The sequence below is a fragment of the Cupressus sempervirens genome, chromosome 8, assembly GCF_028749045.1.
Source record: "Cupressus sempervirens isolate cs-2001-9-10 chromosome 8, ASM2874904v1, whole genome shotgun sequence".
NCBI classification, from domain to species: Eukaryota; Viridiplantae; Streptophyta; class Pinopsida; order Cupressales; family Cupressaceae; genus Cupressus; species Cupressus sempervirens.
Window position 1 is genome coordinate 338802611 of NC_143125.1, and position 25020 is coordinate 338827630.

General features: G+C 35.7%; 1 protein-coding gene across 1 annotated transcript in view; it reads right to left on the reverse strand.

Moving 5' to 3' along the window:
* The window catches only part of LOC149542729 (kinesin-like protein KIN-14B), a 219735-nt gene extending 195088 nt beyond the window's left edge, over window positions 1–24647 (reverse strand). The window contains exon 1 of the mRNA XM_089797609.1: window positions 24032–24647. Coding sequence (XP_089653735.1) covers window positions 24032–24250 — 219 coding nt within the window. The 5' untranslated portion in view covers window positions 24251–24647. The remainder of the gene's footprint in view (window positions 1–24031) is intronic.
* Between the last annotated feature and the right edge of the window lie 373 nt (window positions 24648–25020).

Here is a 25020-nt window from a genome sequence, read left to right on the forward strand (position 1 = left end):
AAAATGTGGGTGTATTTCCTTAAAAAGAAATCCGATGCATTTATTGTATTTCAAAAGTTTAAACCCTTAGTTGAAAAAGAGTCTGGGAAATCTATTATTACTCTTAGATCAGACAATGGGGGGGAATTTTGTTCTAATGTTTTCTCCAGCTTCTTGGATACACATGGCATCCAACGCCAGTTCACCACACCCCACACGCCACAACAGAACAGTGTAGTTGAACGTCGGAACAGGACAATCACCGAGATGGCTCGTTCCATGCTCGAACACAGACATGTTCCGAAGCGTTTTTGGGCAAAAGCAGTTAACACTGTAGTTTATCTGTTGAACCGGTCACCCACAGTGGCGGTCAAAGGTAAAACTCCGGAAGAGGCCCGGTCAGGTCGCAAGCCCAGAATCAGTCACCTGAAGGTTTTTGGCTCTCTTGCTTTTGTTTGGATCCCTGATGCTTCATGCACCAAGTTGGATGCCAAGAGTCAAAAACTGATGCTTGCTGGATATAGCAATCTTCACAAAGCCTACCGCCTTATTGATGTTGAGACATCTCGTCTCATATACAGCCACGATGTAGTCTTTGATGAGCAGCGAGGACCATTCATGCATGTTTCTCCTGTTCCTGATCCAGCAGACCAGCCTATGCAGGTTCATGATTTGGGAGTTCGGCTTCCATTAGGTCCACCTGATGGGAGGGCTCCAGTAGCTCCTACGGCTCCAGTCCTGCCAGTGATACCTGTACAGCCACCTCCCACTTCTCCTGCAGGATCACCTCGTTTTGAAGATGCTTCACCTGAGTTTGATCCAAATTCTTCTGATTAGGATCCTGCTGATCAAGCATCTCCTAGTACTACTGTTGGTCATTCTCCTCTCCGGCCTAAGTGGTGGGCTAAGACACTTGCTGATCTTCATGATGATGAGCTCATTGATGGGAGAACTACTCGGAAAAAGAGCAAAACTATAGATTCTGTTAACTTTGCTCTTATGGCCAACAATCACAGTGTGTTTGAACCTCAAACATATTCCGAGGATAAAGGAATTCCAGAGTGGGAATAGGCCATGCAATCTGAACACCAGAGCCTGTTGAAGAACAACACTTGGGTCCTTTCTGATCTTCCCCCAGGGAAGAAACCCATTAGCTGCAAATGGGTCTACAAAATCAAATACAAATCAGATGGTACTTTGGATAAGTACAAAGCTCGTTTAGTGGCAAAGGGCTTTTCTCAGCGTCAGGGCATTGATTATGAGGAGACCTTTGCTCCTACTGCAAAGATGAGCACCATCAGATTAGTCTTAGCCATGGCAACACAGTTTGGCTGGAAGGTCCATCAGATGGACGTAAAGAGTGCTTTCCTGAATGGTGATCTCCATGAAGAGGTCTACATGACGCAGCCTCCTTGTTTCAAGGTTGCTGGTAAAGACCATCAAGTTCTCAGATTGGTAAAAGCTCTCTATGGTTTGAAGCAGGCCCCTCGGGCATGGTACATCAAGATTGATACGTACCTCAGTGATCAAGGCTTCAAGAGGAGTTCTTCAGACTCAAATCTGTACATCAAGACTGCTGACAGTGACATCATCCTTCTGGTTATCTATGTGGATGATCTGATCATCACTGGCAATTTGGCATCTTTGATTCAAGGAATCAAACAACACTTATGCCAGTCTTTTGATATGACTGACCTTGGGCTCATGCATTATTGCTTAGGTGTTGAAGTTTGGCAACAGTCTTCTGGTATATTCATTTCTCAGTCCAAATATGCCAGAGCCTTGTTAGACAAATTCCGAATGCAGGATTGCAAACCTGCATCTACACCTATGGAGAAAGGTCTCAAGTTATCAGCCAAGTCTGATTCTCCTTCCGTTGATGATACTACGTATAGGCAACTAGTAGGCAGCCTCATCTACCTATCTGCTACTAGGCCTGATATCAGCTTCGCAGTCAGCTATATTTCACGATTTATGACAGCTCCTAAGGCTGATCATTGGATGGCAGCAAAGCGTGTGCTTCGTTATGTGAAGGGCACTTTTGATTATGGACTTTTGTATTCTCGGAGTTCTAATCCTAAACTCAGTGGGTTCACAGATTCAGATTGGGCAGGCTCTGTTGATGATAAAAAGTCAACATCTGGATGTGTTTAGTTTGGGATCCGGTGCAGTCACATGGACCAGCAAGAAGCAACAGGCAGTTTCTCTCTCTTCTACAGAAGCTGAATATAGAGGGACTGTTAAGGCAGGATGTGAAGCTGTCTGGCTTCGTCGGATGCTTGGGGATATGCAGATGTCACCAGCAGGACCGACTACTTTGTTTGTTGATAACGAAGGCGTTATCAAGTTAGCACGGAATCCAGTCTTCCATGAATGAACCAAGCATGTGGATGTTCATTGTCATTACATACGACAGCTGGTTGAAGACGGGACTATAGATCTGCAGTATGTTCCTACCACAGATCAGACTGCAGACATTCTCACCAAGCCTCTTGGTCCCGATAAGTTTGTCAAATTAGAGGACAGCTTGGTGTGTTAGATAGATTAACCATTAAGGGAGGGTATTACAATAATAGATAAGACGTCTATTATTAGTTAATGGTTATCTTGTAAATATCTTTAGCTTTAGTTTGCTTTCGTTTTTTGCTTTCTCTGGAATAGAATGTTTCTATTCTTTACGATCGTTTCCTAAGGAAACATCGTCTCTTCCTTTTGTATAAATTGACCTTTCGGTCTCTGTTATTAATAAGCAAGTATTTACCAATTACCTCGTAATAGATTTGGTGTTTCTTTGCGGTGGGAATGGCTGTGACTAACGTGGGGCAGCTTGGGCTGCCAATGGGTTACGTTGACGTTTCTGTGCTTATGTCTCTAATCAGCACTTGGGGTTTTCTTTTCTTTATTTGGCAGGATCGGAGTGCACCCCATTCCTGAGCTGTTTGAATTCATTATCATACACTTGCAGCAAGAAGCATATGTTATTGAAGCAACTACAACATGGAAATTGGCAAGGTTTGAAGCATATATTGGGTCTCTTGCTCAAAAAAATTGCAGATAAATCCTATTATCAAATCTAATATTCTCATTATTTTGAGAGTTTATATTTTAAACTGGGATATTTTATTTGAGTATTATAGATCCAAGGATAGATCTACAATGAGAATATCTGAAATTATTATTATTTACATTATTTGATGTTTTGCTCGAATATTCTTATGATTGCTGCCTTCTAATTGTTGAGTTGGACGTTTTAATATTTATTGCCAAACTTTCTAATGATTGACAATTGGAAATTATATATTTGCAGAGACACTGCAATGGTATAATTCCAGACCTATTGAGCCGGCATTATTAAGTGAATCTTGGAAGAATCAAGAGTCACTGCATTGAGCATTTGCATTGTGTTTCCTACTGTATCAGTTGTTAGATATGGAAGCAGGTCTCATTTGAATAGGCACTGAATATTCATCTTGTGTGAGTTCTGGACAAGAATTTACAGACAGTGGGCTTGTATCTGGACGTGATCTGAACCAAATGCCATCAAGGTGACCAATCAAAGGGTTAATGTGTTGAAGAATGTGATGAGCTGAAGAGGGAAGATTTCTTTAGGCTCAAGAACACTCAATGGGGGCTTGAGCAGTAGATGGAGAGTGCCAATGTAATATCCCCGCCAAACTAAGATCTATATAATTAAAACATAAATGAATAGATAAATAATAAATAAATAAAATAACAATAATATAAAATTAATAAAGGTATAGTTATAATCATACTATAATATTGCATAGTTTATTAATATTTAAGTATGAGAATTAAATATTATTATATAAAACCATAAAATACAATATTAGATTAATAATCATAACATACAAAGTCAAGTATATATATTACAAAACTGTTGAGTTTGGTATCTAAGCAACTTGTTGTACCTCAGCATTCTCATAGACTGAAATAATAACCAAAATAGCATGGAATTTTCAATTCATATATAGTTTATTACCAATTTACCTATAAGGGTAGTCTCAAGTGAGAGAATAAAGGTGTATTCAAGGAGAGGCTAGTGTAAATCCAATCAATCGGTTATTCCAAGATATAGCAGGGCTCAGCGACCCCAAGCACCTTGTTGGCAAGTCCCAAGAAAGGCTTAAGAGCTTGGATCTGTAAACTTTGAGGAAACCCGTTGAGTTTGGTGCCTAAGCAATTTGTTTACAACCTTAATGTTCTTCTCTTCTAGAATAATAATAAGAACAAAACTAAATAAGCCACCTCGTGTGGATGCATAAACATTGCCACCAAGGCTACGGAGGCTTGGACTTAGTATGAGATTGGCTTGGAGTAATTTATCATGACTCACATTTTTTTTGAAAGTTATATATTTTACATATGTACTAATGATCACTTGTCGCTGCAGGATTCTATTGAAGAAGTAAATTTTGTAAATCATTTCCTTGACTCTGATAAATTGTAAGGCATTAATCAAGAATGCATGTATTATGTGTCTACATCATGTTTGCTTGCATTCATGTGTTTGTTTCATGTTTTCATGCATTTATATGTCTACTTCGTGTTTTCATGCACTCATGTGTTTACTTCATGTATGCTTTGTGCTTTCATGCATTATGATGTATACCCCATAAATCTCTTACGTCTTCTTGCATCCAATTATATCCTTTGTATGATGGCTCCACAAGAAAAGTTATGTATAAATGATTTTTGCTTGGGGACAAGCAAATTTTGAGAGGGGAGGACTGTAATATCCCCGTCAAAATTGTTGAAGATTGTAGCTGTAATGGAGATCTTTCTCTCTAGGCGTTAATACCATTATGGTCACCCTCAGCTGAAAAGGACATTTATGATAAGTTGTGTTGGATATTGTAGCTGCAATAGAGGTCTTTATCTCTGGGCGTTAATACAGTTATAGTCACCATTAGCTAGAAAGGACATTTATGATAAATTATTAAATTGTAATATTAAATATAAAGACATGTCATACATCATGTGTTAAGGCATGGAAATACGAAGAGTTGTATTTGAAAATAAAGAAATATGTTTTGGAAATTGAAGAGACCTTCAGTTGGAATGAGAAGAGTCTCTCTTTATGTTATATATATCGATTCAAGCGAAAGGCATCAAACATTGAAATATTTCATTTTCAATAAAATGATCTTTTGTTGTCTGGTTGGGTCTTTCCTCTCATACTAGAAAGGTTTTCCCAAGGTATTTTTGTGTGTTCTTTGTATCTGTTTTGACTCTTCCTCATTGTTGTTTATCATTTAATTCAAGGCAAATATCCAACATGGTATCAAAGCCTAGTTTTTTATTATTACAGCAATTAAGGTAGTTATTTGTTCTTCTATTTCAAATTCATGCACATTCATGGAATTTGAGAAAAGTCACTTATTTGTTCTTCTTTTTCAAGTTTATGCCTGATCTGTCTTATTTAATTCAAAAGCTCCATCCCTTTTGTTGTTCATCTCCTCCGTATTTTGGAATGAAACATAGCGGAATCAATATCTCACGGTCATAGTATAATGTTTTATCACCAATGTCTATTTATTAAGAATTATTGCATATGTTTCTATACTTCTGGCAGCGACAGTATCATAAATGGTTGTAACGTTTGTCTTCTTGTATTCTCTTGTATTCTTTTTTGGATGATGTTGATTAATGACTATTGGTATTCTATCTCTTGCCATTATCAGAAGATGATGATTATTATGGAACCGTTCTTTCTATTAAATAAGTCACGCATGTCGGTTTGTATTGACACTCAAAAAGGAGCTTATTTTGTCGGGCATTTACTTGGATCAATATTCCACTGCTCTCCCTTGGGTGAAAACGGCTGCTTGCATGGATGAGAAAAAACATTGATAGCATTTTCGTTTAAGAAACAAATATTTCATTTTCAATAAATTGATCTTCTGTTGTGTGGTTGGGTCTTTCCTTTAATACTAGAAAGGTTTTCCCAAGGTATTTTTGTGTGTTCTTTGTATCTGTTTTGACTCTTCGTCATTGTTGTTTATCATTTATTTCAGGGCAAATATCCAACATGGTATCAAAGCCTAGTCTTTTATTATTACAGCAATTAAGGTAGTTATTTGTTCTTCTATTTCAAATTCATGCACGTTCATGGAATTTGAGAAAAGTCACTTATTTGTTCTTCTTTTTCAAGTTTATGCCTGATCTGTCTTATTTAATTCAAAAGCTCCATCCCTTTTGTTGTTCATCTCCTCCATATTTTGGAATGAAACATAGCAGAATCAATATCTCAGGGTCATAGTATAATGTTTTATCACCAATGTCTATTTATTAAGAATTATTGCATATGTTTCTATACTTCTGGCAGCGACAGTTCATGGTTTCATTAAGTATCATAAATGGTTGTAATGTTTGTCTTCTTGTATTCTCTTGTATTCTTTTTTGGATGATGTTGATTAATGACTACTGGTATTTTTATCTCTTGCCATTATCGGAAGATGATGATGATTATGGAACCGTTCTTTCTATTAAATAAGTAACGCATGTCGGTTTGTATCGACACTCAAACAGGAGCTTATTTTGTCGGGCATTTACTTGGATCAATATTCCACTGCTCTCCCTTGGGTGAAAACAGCTTCTTGCATGGATGAGAAAAAACATTGATAGTATTTTCATTTAAGAAACAATGAACAAAAAGAAGTCGAAGGATACTCATGTGGATGAAGCGTGTTTTTCAGAGTGGTTTCCTGTTATCGTGCAAGTATGAGGAAATGAATATCTCGGTATGTCTATAGTGTGGAGTCTTAACATTCAGATTACTCTCTGCTAAGCAAAAGTGTATGCTTGCGTGAGTTTATCAAGAAGCATATTGATTGCAGAATGTTGGTATTTACATCAGTTTGAGTATATACTTTCACCTGTGCTTGTTTTGTATGCATATGGTCGAATTCATTGCTCAGGTTTATGGTGTTGTTCTATAACAACTCTGTGTGTGATTGAATGATATTATGGGTTAGTAAAATCTTTGGTCAAGTGCAAGGAAGTTCTTCATCTCTGGAACCGTGTTCGTATCAGAAGTCCATCTGTGAGGCTGAGAGAGTTATGGCAATTTATTGGATTATCAGATTTTTTAAAAGGTTTGTTTGGATTGCAGCATGGAGCCTTTTTCAGCAAATTTAAGGATGATTGTTCCTTTCTTTTGGCAAATATTTTATACGCATTAAATATTTTATACGTTTACAATCTGCAATTATGTAGCTGCGATAGAGACTTGTCTCTCTGGGTGTTAATACCGTTATAGTCACCTTCAACTGAAAAGAACATTTATGATAGATTGTAATATTAAATATAAAGACATGTCATACATCATGTGTTTACAAAGAGTTGTATTTGAAAATAAAGAATTATGTTTTGGAAATTGAAGAGACATTCAATTGGAATGAGAAGAGTCTCTCTTTATGTTATATGTATAGCTTCAAGCGAAAAGCATTGTACATTGAAGTATTTCAATATCAATAAGGTGATATTTTGTTGTGTGGCTGGGTTTTTCCCTTCATTCTAGAAGGGTTTTCTCAGGGTATTTCTATGTGTTTTTAACAATTTTGTATCTGTTTTGACCCTTCCTTATTGATGTTTACCATTTATTTCTGGACAAATATCCAACAAAAATATGATCTATATAATTAAAATATAAATGAATAAATAAATAATATATAAATAAAATATTAATAATATAATACTAATAAAGGTATAGTTATTATTTTTATAATCATATTATAATATTGCATAATAAATTAATATTAAAGTATGAGAATTAAATATTATTATATAAAACCATAAAATATAATATTTAGATTAATAATCAGAATATATAAAGTGAAGTATTTATATTATGGATTATATATATATATATATATATATAATATTATTATTAATATTAATAATAAATAATAATTAACATAACAAAACTATTAATGTTAATTAATTAAATGAATAGACACATCTTTTCTCATTTTAAGGTATATAAAAAAGTACTAAACCACCCAAAAAGACATAACAAAACTATTAATGTTAATTAATTAAATGAATAGACACATCTTTTCTCATTTTAAGGTATATAAAAAAGTACTAAACCACCCAAAAAGACATAGTAGAAAAAAATTAGATATACAGAATTGGTCTGCAAAAGCTTAATGGAGATATATAAAATAAATTATTGAAGGTCCTAGGAAGGGTAATTACAGTCCAGTCCTTTTGCAGAGGATCAGCAAGCTTGAGAAGCGGTGTGACTTCAGAAGCTCCTTGTTTGTTCAAACATTGGAGCAAACAGAAATTTATTGTGATAATCAAAGCTATGACAAGCTCTATGTCATTTCGGTGTGAGAAAGTTATCCTTGCTAATAGGGAGTCTCTACTAAGAGGGAATCTCAACGTTTGTTTCTCTTTGATGCATATTTCTCTGAGATGGAGAAATATAAGGTGAAAGCTCTTAAGAGTGTTGCTCATTAAATTTGTATTTCTCTGAGATGGAAAAATATGAGGAGAAAGCTCTTGTAGTGTATGTTTCTCTATAAAAAAGAAATATGAGGTGAAAGCCCTTGTAATGCATAATTCCTTAATGTTAAGAATCTAACCTGGATAATCCACAGGTCTATCAGTGCAGATCGTACCTAACTCTTCTCATTATATATTCTCAATGAATGGCATTTAAAATGGTTTATATTTACCTAACTCTTCTCATTATATATTCTCAATGAATGGCATTTAAAATTATTTATATGTACCTAACTCTTCTCATTATATATTCTCAATGAATGGCATTTAAAATGATTTATATGTGCCCTATAGGTGCCGGCGATCTGAAAGGAAATAATTTAGTTTGGCTATAACTAATCCTAGTTTAACTTAACTAATGTTTGCCTTATAGTCGCCAGTTTAGGGATGACTAATCATTAGTGTTTGCCAAGGGTTATGTCTCTTAACGGACATACCCTCTAAAAAGAGTATATAGGGTTATGATTGCAGTTTGGAGACACACAGAAAACATATAGTCTGATCTCCAAGAAGTCATATTCCCACGAGTATACAGCAGTGTGTTGAATCACTCAAGTTTATAAATTGAATCCTGTACCAGCAGTTGTTTCATATATATATATATATATATCCGACTGAAGGATCTGTTCATTCAAATTATAACAAGGAACATCCTAGTCATACCTAGGTTCTGATCTCAAAGTTTGATTTAAATCTGCAGAACTGTACATGGTATCAGAGCCTAGTTATCAGATCTAGGGCTCTGCAGATTTTCAATTAACAGACCTGTTTATATTCAGTAGTGGTCTTCCATTTCCAATGGCATATACAATCAGGCCTGAGCACAGATTCGATGGAAAGGAGCATTTTGAAGCATGGAAATTCAGAATCTTGATGATTCTTGAAGAAAATAATGTTAGACAGTTTGTTGATGGAGCATCCAAACAGCCACCTGTTGAACCTCACAAATCCATATGGACCAATGGAAACAGGAAAACCATTCAAATCATCTTGGATGGGATTAAGAATAATATCGTACCTATGCTTACGAAACACCAAACTGCCTACGATATGATGAACGCATTACAGAATACATTTGAAATAAATAATGCAACTAGAGTCCTTGCATTAAAAAGACAACTGAATCACATCCAAATAAAGAAAGGAGAATCAATAAACTCTTATTTCCTAGAGTTGCTGGTATTAGAGATGAATTGTCAAGCATAGGAACCATCATTAATGACACCGAACTAATGCTCATGGCCATAGATGGATTGCCAGAATCATGGGAAACATTCGCACAAGGAATAAGTGCTAGACATCAGCTTCCGGATTTTAACAAACTTAAGAATGATTGTCTTCAAGAAGAGTCAAGAAAACTAAAGAAAGGTGGAAAACCTAAAGTGGAAGATGAAGAACTTCACGTTCTTAATGCCAACTCTTATAAAGGCAAGAAAAAGCACTTCAAGAAGAATAAAGGAAATCAGAAGAATGGAAAGCCCAAGAAAGACCTATCAAAAATGAAGTGTTTCAAATGTGAAAAATTTGGACACTATAGATCTAATTGTCCAGAAAACTCCAAACAACAGGCGAATTGCATAAATGTCGTTAGAGAAGAAGAAATTTATGATCCGGGGAATCGTGTTTTGTATTCCTCTTTATCAAATGAAATCTCAAATAACGCATGGGTAATAGATAGTGGATCTTCCAGGCATATAACTGGATATCTTCCAAGCATATAACTGGATACAAAGAAACTCTAGATTTCTTGTCAGAGAAAGTTAATGGTGAAGTTACTATTGGTGATAACTCAACACATTTAGTTGAAGGAATTGGTAGCTGCACTTTGAAGCTAAAGACAGGAAATACTCTTCTTCTTAAAGATGTACTATATGTACCAGGGATTAAAAGGAACCTAATATCAATTACAGTGTTAGAAGATGATGGACACAATGTTGCATTTGTGGATGGCAAAGTATTAACTTGGGCTAAGAACTCTTCCATCAAAAAAGCTAAAGTAATTGGTCAAAGAAAGGAATATTTGTATGAACTGAATATAGAACCCATTCAAGCCCTTGTTCACAAAGCAGAAGATTCAAATGAAATATGGCACTGAAGATTAGGGCATCTAAACTTTAAAACCTTAGCAACAATGGAAAAAATGGTTACCGGAGTACCTAAATTAAACAAGATCACCCTAGTATTTGCAAAGGGTGTGCCCTAGGTAAAAGTGCTAGAAATCCTTTTAATAATAGTAATAGAAAAACAAATAATGTACTAGAATTAATTCATTCAGATTTATGTGGACCCATGTCCGTTCCCTCCCTTAGAGGATTCTGGTATTATGTCTTGTTCATAGATGACTTCTCTAAGAAAACATGGATTTATTTTTTTAAATGCAAAGAATCAGAAGAAATCTTACAAAGATTTAAAGAATTCAAAGCATTAACTGAAAATTTTTCAAGACATATAATTAAAACCCTTAGAACAGATAATAGAGGAGAATATACCTTAGACTTGTTTAAAAAGTTTTGTAAAGAATTAGGGATCAAGAGGGAGTATACTATTCCTTATAACCCTGAACAAAACGGGGTAGCTGAAAGGAAAAACAAGACAATTATAGAAGCTGCTAGGGCTATGATTTTTGATCAAAATCTAGAATACTATCTTTGGGCAGAAGCCTCTTGCACTGCTGTATACATTCAAAATAGAAGCCCTCACTCCTATCTTAAAGATAAGACCCCTGAAGAAGTATTCACTAAAATAAAACCTAATATAAGTCATCTCAGAATTTTTGGATGTCCTGTATACATTCATGTGCCAAAAGAAAAGAGAACCAAATTAGAACCGTCTGGGAGGAAGGGTATCTTTGTAGGGTATAGTGAAACTTCTAAAGCATATAGAATTTTCATACCTGGACAGAAAACTATTGAACTTAGCAAAGATGTAATATTTGAGGAAGATCTTGCATTCAAAAGAGCAATAAGTTCCAAGGAACCCTCTCCTTTATCATATTCTGAAAGAATAAGTGAATCTGAATCCCAAAGGGAGAACTTAGAAGAGGTCGAAGATGAAGTAAGCCTTGAGGAAAGTTCAAAGAAAAGGCCACTTTGGGCCATAAAAATAGTTGAAGCAGCTCAAGATGTTGCTGCACCTTCAGGATCAGTTAGAAAAAGTAAAAGACCTAAAAGATTCTCTAGTTATACAGCAAATATGATTAATTTATCCAAAATAGAGCCAACCAATCCTTCTGATGCTTTTAAACATCCAGCCTGGAAAGAAGCTATGAGAGAAGAATATCAATCTATTATGAAAAATGATGTTTGGGAAATAGTTCCAAGGCCAAAAGGAAAATCCGTTGTTTCTTCAAAATGGATATTCAAAATAAAGCATGTTGCTGATGGAAGTATTGAGAAATATAAAGCCAGATTTGTAGCCAGAGGTTTTTCTCAGAAAGAAGGAATTGATTATGAAGAAACCTTTGCTCTTGTTGCCAGATATACTACCGTTAGAGCTGTCTTAGCAATTGCTGCATCTAAGGGATGGAAGGTACATCAAATGGCTGTAAAGATAGCATTTCTCAATGGAAAGATTTCAGAAGAAGTCTATATAGAGCAACCAAAAGGATTTGAAACCCATGATTCTAATGCCTTTGTCTACAGACTCAAGAAAGCTCTTTATGGGCTTAAACAGGCTCCCAGGGCCTCGAAGGATTGATAAATATCTCACCGGCTTAGGATTCTCTAAGAATGAAGTCGATCTGAACTTATATTATAAAAGAGATAAAGATGGTATGGTAATATTGATATTGTATATTGATGATTTATTAATCACAAGTGATGATCATCTTATCGATCAGTGCAAGAAAGATCTTACCAGAGAATTCGAGATGAAAGACTTGGGTCTTCTCCATTACTTCCTAGGATTGGAAGTGCGACAGAATGCTAATAGTATCATATTGAATCAAGGGAAGTACACTCAGATATCTTGAAAAAATTCGGAATGTGGAACTGCAAGTCCATGTCTTCTCCAATGGAGACCAATTTGCATAAACTTAAAGAAGCAACTACAGAATCACCTCCAATAGATTCTACTCTCAATAGGCATATGATTGGGTCTCTGATGTACCTAGTAAATACAAGACCTAATATTTGCTATGTTGTTCATGTCTTAAGTCAGTTTATGTGTGAACCTAAGGAGGTTCACCTAGTTGTTGTTAAACACATTTTGAGATACTTACAAGGCACTCTTAATTATGGACTCAAATATGAGAGAGTTGCTTTAGATTTGCATGGATTCACTGATTCAGATTGGGGTGGAAGCGTTAAAGATAGGAAAAGCACTTCAGGATGTTGTTTCAGTTTAGGATCAGCTATCATTTCATGGATATGCAAAAAGCAGTCTTCAGTAGCTCAGAGCTCCACAGAAGCCGAATACATTGCAGCAGCAATGGCCTCTCGAGAAGCAGTATGGTTGAGGAAATTACTTGTGGGATTATTTGGGCAAGCCATGAATCCTACAGTTATTCATTGCGATAATCAAAGTTCCATCAAGCTCTCAGTGAATCCAATTTTCCATGATAGATCCAAACATATTGAAATTCTTTACCATTATGTAAGAGATATGGTAGACAGGAATTCTGTTAAATTGGAATACATTTGCACTGCAAATCAGACGGCAAACATACTCACCAAACCTTTATCTAGAGTAAAGTTAGAACATTTCAGAAAGATACTTGGTATGGTTGAGTTGTAATTCATTTGTACTCTTTGATTATTAATAAAATTTTATTTTATTTTGTCAGGCTATTGACTGTTATGGGCTCCACCATGTGTAATATTTATTTAGAAGTGACGATCTCTGAAATAATGAATACTTGTGCAAAAGGCATTATGAGAGGTGACGATCTCTTAGATAATGTCCTAACAGTAGTTTTTACTGTAAGATCCAGATGAATTTTAGATCATCTTGTGACATTGACATTGCTATGTTCATGGGTCACAAATTGGATAAAGAAAGAATTCTAGAAATTCTTCGGATTTATCCTGCATTCTAGTAGATCTTAAATTCAGGATCTAGTAGTGATTTAGAAATACCAGTTTCTATGAGTCACAACATGTGTCTTATCACTAGTAATAGTGATTTGTCATATCATAGGTTTAGTAATATGACTTTGTATCATATGTTCTATGAAGATATAGACAGATATAGAGTATTAATTCTTGCTTAACATCTGTATTGATGTTGCTAGATATGATATCTCTCTGTAGGATTATCAAGTTAAGAGGGAGCGTTAAGAATCTAACCTAGATAATCCACAGGTCTATCGGTGCAGATCGTACCTAACTCTTCTCATTATATATTCTCAATGAATGGCATTTAAAATGATTTATATGTGCCCTATAGGTGCCGACGATCTGAAAGGAAATAATTTAGTTTGGCTATAACTAATCCTAGTTTAACTTAACTAATGTTTGCCTTATAGTCGCCGGTTTAGGGATGACTAATCATTAGTGTTTGCCAAGGGTTATGTCTCTTAAGCGACATACCCTCTAAAGAGAGTATATAGGCGGGTTATGATTGCAGTTTGGAGACACACAGAAAACATATAGTCTGATCTCCAAGCAGTCATATTCCCAGGAGTTTACAGCAGTGTATTGAATCACTCAAGTTTATAAATTGAATCCTGTACCAGCAGTTGTTTCATAATATATATATATATATATATATCCGACTCAAGGATCTATTCATTCGAATTATAACAAGGATCATCCTAATCATACCTAGGTTCTGATCTCAAAGTTTGATCTAAATCTGCAGAACTGTACACTTAAGATGGAGAAACAAGAGGAGAAAGCCCTTGAGAGATGTGCCTCTTTCCACACATGGGAGTAGCCATGGTGGGTGTCATGTAGATAGATACCCTGGCATCACATTGAGTGATCCCATTATGGACACTTGTGTACATGCTTCTTTCCACACATGGGAACAGCCATGGTGAACATCATGTTGAGAGATTCTATGACGGCGTCACATTGAGTGACTCCGTGATGTGAGCCTATGTATATGTTTCTTTTCACACGTAGTTGTAGCCATGGTGAACATCATGTTGAGTGATTCTATGACATAATCACATTGAGAGACTCTATGATGAAAATATTTTCCACGAATGGTGTAGCCATTGTCAGTGTCATGTTGAGAGACTTCATGACATGAATATTTGGAAAGGCACCTCCCTAGCTAAGAGGGAGTGTTAAATATATAGCTTCGGGAGGTATCTTTCTCTCTTCATCGTGATGTGTTCTTCTATTTCTACTCTGCTGCTGTCATTGCATTTAAGTAATCATTTATATCATCTGGAGTCAGTTGACTTAGTCAGCCAGTCGTCTCTCTATTATTGTCGGCAATTATCCTTCAATGTGCTTCGTCAGTTCAAGACATTGAGGCAGTTTTATTCTTCCATATTCTCAAGATCTATGAGTTTTCGTGCCACTGCATTGGCAACGGCAGACTGTTCATTATCAAAGACAACGAAGAGTCCGTCTATTCATATTCACTGCGATGTTCCTTATTCTTCTTCGCATTTTTTGCATTCTAGTTGGTTTCGTTTTTAACTGGGATGAGTGTATGTAGATAGTGGCTTCTTCTTGTTTTTGCAGAGATTATTTAAGCTATTTTATTGTCTTAGTGAGAGATGACGGACTGTGAATAAAAAGTTATTGCTTTTCATCTGCAAGTAAAATCAGACTTCCAATTATTTATCAATAAAGGAACTCTTGTGGCTGGGATTTTCTCCCTCAGGTTAGAAGATTTTACCAGGGTAATCCTGTGTTTTGTCTTCTCTATTTTTTATCTGTGCTGTATATGTCATTTCTGATACTAACACCAACACCATATATCTTAGAACAGGATCTCTATGGATATTGTTGCTGTTTCTGATCTAGATTGTGTTTAATTTTTCTGATTCAGAAATTTCCTTTGCCTCCCTCGACTAATAAATCATACCCTTTCCAATGCACTATCTATCTCAGAACAGGATCTCTATGGATGTTGTTGCTGATTCTGATTTAGATTGTGTATAATTTTGTGTAGACATTTTGGAACTGTCTCTGTGACAAATCATCAGGATCTTTATGGCTTAAATTACTCAATGATCCATAATCATGTTTTAATCATGTTCAAATAAGTTTGTAAAAATGTCATTTAAGTAGCCATTGAGAAGAGAAACTCGCACTGAAAGGTCAAGCAATATACAGCACCATTTATAAAACATTGAAACATAAGAGGGACGAAAAATTTAATTATTAATCCGTCTTGCCAAATCAGCTAGAAACCACCCGGGAACAGGTATAAAAATGTTTGGAACTGAAGTCATGTCTAGCATATGTCCAGTGACATAACCAGGGAATTTGAGGAGAGGAATGTAGAGCCTATCTGATTCCACAGGGTACCCACACTTTTTCACCTCTGTTAAAAAAAGTATTGATATTGCAGACTGTTTTATAATGTTTCTGGAAGAAAACTTTGCAGAATCCTGTGTATCACCATTTTGGATTATGCTCTCTTACTAATGATAAATCACCAAGTGTGATCTGAGATAATGATATAAAAAGAATCCTACGCAGTTTTATGCCAGATACGTCATAACACAATTTCATGGACTCTGAAAATATCATGTCCCTGTTTGCACAGAGTACCAAATTTCTGTCCCACCTATGTTTGGTGATGTAACAAGGCAGTTCGTGGACAGAAATCAGTACTCATTGTAATTCCACATGGTATCAGAGCTTTTTCATCTTTGTTTCAAATAAATAACCCTTAAGTTTGAATTTTAAGCTTGAAAACATAACCCTAAACTTATTCCCATACGGAAAACCTGTAGGCATCAATGCAACAAATATGAATGAAGAGTGAAGGCGATAAGCAAGTTCATTTGCACTTTTGTTTTTGCCATCTTGATTTGATCATATGCACAAAACCTAATATTTGGTATGCCCCTGGCTATGCATTAGATAACAGAGTGCTCCCCTCCTTTTATTCAATGTCACATACAGTGCTCCACCTGTAAACAGAACATTGCGTTTCGAGAAAAAGCCCCTTCAACCGGTAAGCTTGCTCCTCCGTCAACTCCAATTCACATATTATTTGTACATGGTAAGCCCATTATTCTTAGTAATGTTTTGAAAATCTTGCAATTAGTCGGTAGAAGGCAGTAGGGTGTTTGCATGACAGTTTATTGCAACAATATTTGGTTTGATGGAAATCCTAAACATATTCTGTGGCTTGATGAGTTAAACTTTACACCAGTCAAATGCAATTAATCAAAAACACCCAAGAAAATATCAGTAGATCCAACACAACAGCTATTGCAGTCCCAGAAATCCTGTCAAACTGGGAGAATGTGTCCTTTTCTTATCCAGCTACATATCTTTCAACATCACACCCAAAACAGTTTCATAATTTCATTCTATGAGACCAAAATCATAGAGACGACTCCTTTAAAATACTTATAGATACAACTGTTCGATGCCACATCCAATGCTATCACACTCAATGAACAACAATCTTTTAGTTTAAAAATCATGTGTCTTTGTATGCTTCCACATTTGGCATATATATCTACCAGGGAAGACAACTAATACAACAGACAAATTTGCATTTGTTTACTCTACATGTGTCACATGGTTATCTGAAACTAATTCCTTTTGGGGGCTGATAACATATATTTAGGGCTTTACAGTTTACTCCATCAGTTGTTCCTAGAAGTCTTTACAGTAGGTACATATCAGTATTCTAGATTTCAACTGGGAAAGAACTTAATAGACATTGCATGATTGTATTGAGAGTCCTGTCTTGTAGACTTGGAAGGCACCATTGAGGAAACCCATCTTGAATTTGATGATTACCTATTCATTGCTATTGTCCCATCATCCTCATCTTTGAATCTTGTTCTACAGCTATTTCCACATAGTCTTGTCATGCCACCACCTTCATTCATTGGGATTTTACTTAATTTGATTGTGGTATTCTTTGGTACCAATATCGCCATAGAAAAGTTCAGAGATATAATCCAATATGATCTTTCTTCCTTTATATTCTTGTATGAAATGGGAAGACATTCTAAATTCAAATTTGGTTTTGTTCCTTCCAAAGGGAAGCAATGTTGTTCAACATTCTTGAATCTCCATCAACATCCTTTTCCAAGCGTCCACCATCATTGAAGATGACTATACATTGTGGGAAGAATGCATAATCCTTCTTCTTTTCTCCTATGTGAGGAGTAGCTATTGTGCATTGGTCCTAGAAGAAGTTGTTGCAGAGCCATCTTGAGTCCTCCTTCCTCCTTTCAGTTTCTTGTTTCCTCTCTTTTGGAAAAGGATTTGTTTTGTGTGCAGTTTTCTCCTTTGCTCCATTTGTGAGAGAGTTGTTTGAAAACAGGTACCTAAACCAGTCATGTAGCTAAGACCCCATCCTTGCATTTTCCCACTCTTCTATCTCTCTATGTTTTCGATGTGCCATGGATAAACCCTTGTTTTCCATACTCGTTCCCATGTTTCATCGTTTTTATTACTCATCTATGCTAACTTGAACCTCGTTATCATGATATAAATGTTTGATTTTGTAAAAGATGGTCAGTAGAAGTAAATTCTTTGCTTTAAAATTTATTTTAATCATATGTCTTCATGCTTTGTAGCACTTATAGGCCTTCTAGGTGAAAACCATGGTTACGAAGAGATTGGTATTGGTATTGGTGTGGGAGATTGGTACCAATACTGATAAGATTTTTAAAACTAGGAACCGAGGATACTTGGAGATGCCTTTTTTGGTATAATTTAACAATTTGGTATAATTTAATAATTACATAATAAGCCCCAATTTAGGTTTTTTGTTTTAGACAAAAGTTCCCTGGATTTTGAGACATCTCCAGACACCAAAAACGTCCCAGTCTCTGAGTCCTGTCCTAGGGGTGAAGACATGTATGGTGAAAACAAAAGCAAGGTGAAATGATGCTATTTTTAAGTACCTATCAGGACAACTTTTTGCTTAACCAATGGTTGATGTAAGTTCACTTGTAACAACATTGTATTGGTTAGAAGTTTTTATTGGATAGCTATTACCCTAGCTGCTGTGGTCATATGAAGAAGTTTGAACATATATGCAGATAAGTTCCCCCTTCCTTTCCAGTGTGCCATTATCTGCTGATCTGTTATAATATTTGTTACATGTTTAAGGTTGACATTGGGTGCGAACGTTGACCTTCAAACCTAATTGTAACTCATATAAGTTATCTTAAGCTGTTGTAACAAGAAGGATGGGAAAGAGGCCCACTCACTCCTCTACTGTGACAACATAAATTCCGATTTGCTAATTTAGCTATAAATTTGTATTTTATTTTAAGGTTACAAACATATTAATGTATGTTCACTCCAATATAATCATCCAAGTAATTTGGTTGATATTATTATTCAAAAAAACAAATCTATATAGTTCACTCTCATTGCAACACTAGTTTGTGACTACTTGCAGCAAGAGAATTTTACCGTTATAATCACTTCAGCCAAAGTGTCCTCCACATAAGATCAAACAAAAAGCTTTGAAATTGATAAAGTGGAACGAAGTTTGGCTTTCAAGTGTGTCTGAGTCAAAAATTGAAGTTGGCCTCACATGTTATTGTATCAAACCCATGTTTCCTTGTCAATTTAATCTTACAATTGTATTTGTATTAAATAAAAAATTCATGGTACCTGCAGCTCTTTGAATACATTTTGCACTGACACTCTGACTAGTCTTACGACCCTAAATTGACAGTAAGTTGAGCTGACCATATTGTGAATATAAATCATTAAGAGTAATTTATCAATCTGACTAGGTTAATTAGTTTTATCACTGTAGGCAGTTTAATCTCATTTTAATAATATTTCTGTCACAACACCACACAATTAATCTTGCATCAAACCATCACTACTTTTTATCATGGCTATTCTTGGAGGATGACAATTATGAGAGAATCTTCTAGAAAATCTACTTAAAGATGTCATATTTCGGAATTTCCTGTTTTGGATGAGTTCTTTAAAGACAATTTTGTATTTAGAACTTGTTTGGATTGCAGGCAAACTGTTTTAGCATAAAAACACTTTGCTGTGTTTTTTATTTATCTTCTGACTGAACCACATGCAATAAATGTTGCAAACATTTATAGGTAAGTGTTTTGGTAATTTTACGCCTACTGCTTTGACTAGTATTCAAGTTTCATTTAAAGTCCAATGTGTTGATTAAGTATACTGACAGAAATTGACGACAGTTCTTGGCCTTGCATTGCTGCAACATTTATAGATAAGTGTTTTAGTAATTTTATGCATACTGCTTTGACTAGTATTCGAGTTTCATTTAAAGTCCAATGTGTTGATTAAGTATACTGACAGAAATTGATGACAGTTCTTGGCCTTGCATTGCAATTTTCATTACCAATGATATTGTTGCTTTGCATGCAGTTTCCATTATTCAATTTGTCCTGCCTTGCCTATTGTTTTCAATCCACTTCAACTCTACTAGTCAGTCTTTTGGTCTCTGCTATTAGCTAAAATGAGTAAGGACATGTTAGCTGTCATTAATAAGGTTGTTTCCAACAATCAAAAAAAATCCTGGCCATTAGTGTAAGCTGATTAGCCTTGTGCTCATACCCAAGAACCAAAAGATATGCAATTTCTTTACTCTTTTGCAATGCACACAGTGATTTATTTAAGTTCTATGGATTGGTTTAGTTTTTTGCTTTAAGAGAGTTTCCCCTTCTAATTCTAACAAAGGTTTTAACTCGCACATTGTTTGTTTTGCACTGTCCTAAAAGGAAAATTAAAACTCTAACATGTTGAAATTTTGGTAGCTGCAAGATAAATTATTCATACCAGTGATGGTTTAGCTCAGTTTTCTCAGAATTCAACGTCAGAGACTATTGTGCCTATGAATCTGTTCGTTGTTAATTAAAAGAATGCCATGTGCTCCGCCAAGATGAATTGACTTCTTTTATGTATTTTCACCGCCCTACTTTATTTGAATGATGACTTGGAGCAGTTTGTTATTCTTACAGATGTCTTGGCGTCAGTTTTCCTGCACATTTTGTCTCACGCACTATGTTTGACTCCACCACTGCTGAGCTTATGTGGTATCCATGTGACTTTCATCTGTCATTCCTCTCTGCTCGCATTGTGGATTCTCACCACCGTTTTGGCTTTGTGAAACTTTAATATTCGCATATTTATGATGGAGCATTTTTCTTCCTGTCGGTTGTTATTCCTAACAGCTGTTGCTTCAGTTGATTGTGCCATCTCAGTTTGCTATTTATTATGTGTTCCCTTGTTTTCATCGGGGCTTTTGGAATTCATTTTGGTTATCAGGCTTCATCTTCAGTATTGTTTATTACCTTTATATGGATTGGATGGCTGTAGCATTACGATCACTGCAATCTTTATCCGATTCTGATTATCATAGTATTTGTACTTCAGTTGGTCTTTAAAGACCTTCTGGATTTTAACCGCTCTATTCTCAAAGAAGACTCCGAGGACATTCTGATATATGGTGATGATATTCTAGCTAACAAGTTCATTCTTCAATGATGCCCTCTAATCTTGTCTGTTTGTACAAACAAAACTCCAAACATACCCCACACAACCTTACGTGTCTAACATTCGAACTTTGAACATGAATGAGTGATTCAAGAGGACAACTAGGCACAAGAAACCAAAGACATCACATTTGTTAAGCCGTTTCATCTTTTCAAACTCCTCGGGTTTTGTTTCAATTCATTGATTCATTCCATGCAATCCTTTGCTCCTTAGCAACATTGTCATTTTTTTCCATTCAAGATTGTTATAAGGAACTAGAATTGAAATAGGCTGAGAATCCATGATGTAGAAAGGAAAAATAGAAGACAGAAATCAAACGTACACCCTCTTATTACTTGGTCAAGACCCACCACCAAGTATAATGTTTGGCACCTTATATTTGATACATTTATTATGCTGAAATGTGTCAATAAACTTTACAGTCTCCAAAAACAACTTTTAAAATCATGGGATCTGAGTGCGAGTAGCTCCCTCCTGCTGATGAGTTGTCGGTTGTAAAGACATCAGCCTTGGAGGGCATGCCAGTAAACACAGGATAGCTCAGCCCAGATCCCAGAATGAGCATGTAGGTGATTCTGGAAATCTTCCCCCAATTATCCAAGAGAATCTTTCTAAGAACTTTAACAGCAAAGGAATATGTAATGCCGACAACATGGAGCACATGCATATCAAAAAACCTTTTGCAGGTGGCAGCAATTTCTACTCTAATGAAAAGAATGGGCAGTCAGCCAATTCTCAAGCACTATCAGTCCCATATCAGTGAGCTTCTGAACAGCGTGAAGTCTTTAATGCAATACACTGTCATGTATATCCATTAAAATAGTGAGAATAACCACAAGAATCTTGAAATGGAGGTCCCTGTGATCAATGATATGAATAAACTTGTCCATAAGATAGGTCCGGCATCTGCGGACAGATGCCAAACATTGGGCGAAATCCTCAACACCTTAGTTGCAATCAATTAAAATTAAGAGAGACAGAAATCATCTGCAAGCATATGCAGCTTACTCTTAATGATACTAGGAGCATTCACATGCATATTCATGTGTGGATGAGAACTCCAAATATCCATAACAGGAACAATACAAGTTTGTTAGCAATCAATGTGGGCATTGGAAATGATTTTTGGTTGTCTCTTTCACTTGCATTGGTGTTGTCTTAGTTTGTTTTGTTGCTGGCATTTGTCTGTTCCAGTATGCCTTTTGGCTCTTTGTGATGACAATTCATAGTTATCAATAAAAATTCTAATTTCCAGTCTAACAAAAAAAATGACAATGCAGTTTTCATGTACGTCTGCAAGTTATCCAACAATTCAAAAGTCATCAATATAGTGTTATTTGCAAGTGCAGGTTTTAGCGATCCTCTTTTATAATTAATTTTGATCGATCCGTATCCAAATGCTGAATTTTCTGCAGCTTCTGCAAAAAAAGAAATGAGGCAGCCCTTTAACTAGCAATTTTGATTTTATGAAGTACAAGCCCTTGAATTTTCTTCATATTGATGATATTAAAGAGAAACAAGGAATGCTCAAAATCAATAGATATTTTGTAAAACGGATCAAATTGTTTGTAAGTATGGGGCATCTTTATCACTTGTTCAAATAAGAAAAGGACAGGAAGAATCCGTAGCACACCACTAAAAGAAAAGGCATAAAAATACAGCCTTTAGCATCTGAGAGTCTGAGACTATAAGAAAATGGATCAGGATATAGAAGCTTTAATTAAAGAGCAATATGCAAGCTGTACGTCATATTATATTTAAGTTAGTAGCAGCTTATTGGAAACCATATTAGACGACAGGTTTGCTTAATATCACTGAAACTCTGAAAAGATGATATATAATGAATTTCATTCATCTGTGGAGATTCAAATCTTAATAACCTAGATATCTCAACTGTTGATTATCAATACAGCTACTTTTCCTCGTATTTATTGGCAACAAGGATGTCCCGTCTAGGTACTAGAATTATTTCTTTTGTACAAAACATGAACTATCAATTTGGACTCCTAATTGATGGCAAAAATGGAACTTAAATTGAGCTTGGCAGTTAGCAAAAGGCAGATACCAGATATCGATCATAGTTTTCCCAGGAATCACCTCAGGCATGTGCAACAGCCTTCTTTGTAAACTTATGATGAATTTAACGATTGTGACCTAATCACAAAGTGGTTCTTGCCAGCTACCTGTCACAAGAAAAAATTCTACGAAGTCCTCCTAAAAACACAATATTGGCCATAATAATGAAAATGAAACTAATTCCACCTTCATAATAGCAATCAGTTTTTAAAGAAGCAATTGCTCTCGGCGTCCATGTGTGCAGATAAATACACTTGACACCAAATTCGGAAGAAAAGAGCTATATGAAACATCAGCCAGCATCAACAAATTCGACAGAAGCATATGTACAAATGTTGTGATTATTCATCATTTATATCATTCACTGAATTCAGGTCTTTACTAAAACAAGCTTGTATTATTCACGGCATCCTAGCAAAAGAAAGGATATTTTCTTTTCTCAGCACTTCTCAGAAATTTGGGATGCTGTATAGGATGCTGAGTACGGGTAAATGAAGCTTGACCTGAAACAATGCGCTTGAGTCCTCATATACCATTACACAATTTGATGCACAGCTCAAAATAACTTATAGAAAAAGGAGACATTTTCTATAATACAAGCTTGGGTAAACCGTATTCATGCTTAATACTTCACCAGAAAGCCCACAGAATACAAATGCAATGTCCGCTAGTGTTAAATGGGAGTATGACAGAGAAACGTGCAAACAACAATGAGATGTGAAGACGATTCCGTAACCCAGAATTGACAGATGTGATATGTCGGCACAAGTGTGGATTTTGAAATGCATTCATTGAACTTGAAAAATTGTGACAAACGCAAAGTAGATGAGCACTGAAAAGCGTACCAGGAGCTGCTCTTTCAATTGCTGCACCTTGACAAAAAGGTTGTGCCTCAAAAGCTGAGGTGGAGGAGGCAGGGTTGATGTGGAATATCTTGGAGACCTTTCATCTTCCTCTTCCTGCTGATATTGATCGAGTGCGGTTCTGGGTTCGAATCCTGCAACCTGCCAGTTCCACCTGCCTCTGGGATCCTCCCCGCTATCTTGCCCACCCGTGAGATCCATGATGGTTAGAGATAATGAATTGGTAATGACACAAAAAGAAGCACCTTGTATTTGGATTGTAATGTAGGTGATGCTGAACCTCAGGATGGCCACGGCCCCATCGTCTAGGGTAACTAATGGCGCATCTCACACCTCACAGCAGTTTCTATCCTCCGGTTTACTGCACTCTATTTCCCTCTACCACGTTTCAAAATTTACATTTCACCTTTCCTTGGGCTTCTATCCCTAGACAAATCATCTCCACCCGTGTACAACCATCATTCCTAATTATATAGGATGCAGCGCCTTCTAAGGAGGTAATCTGGGATGATTCATTTTAATCACGTCCCTCAGATGTTATAGTGCAGAAGAGAATGTCGAGCAAAAGATAGACTACTATATTTCTATTGTCTGTAATATTTCTGGTAAAAAATTCCAATTTTTCTATATTCTAGCATTTTTATTTTTATTGGTCTATATTCTAGCATTTTACTGTATTAAAAAGAAGAGGAAAAAATAATATCGATTGCAATATTTTGGGGGAGTAACAAGTACTCATATTTGTATTTGTACGGAATGGAGAAGTAGAGAGAAAAATCATATTAGATTATAGAATTGAATTTTTTAATAGGCATAAATTATAATAATTTTGAAGAAATTTATAATTATCATATTGATTTGTGTTCATTAGTTTCTATTTATTTTTATGAGAGATGATTTTGGTGAGTCCTATTTATGAAACATGAATGAATGAAGGTATTTTAATGATGTTCACTGATCAACTAGCCTAT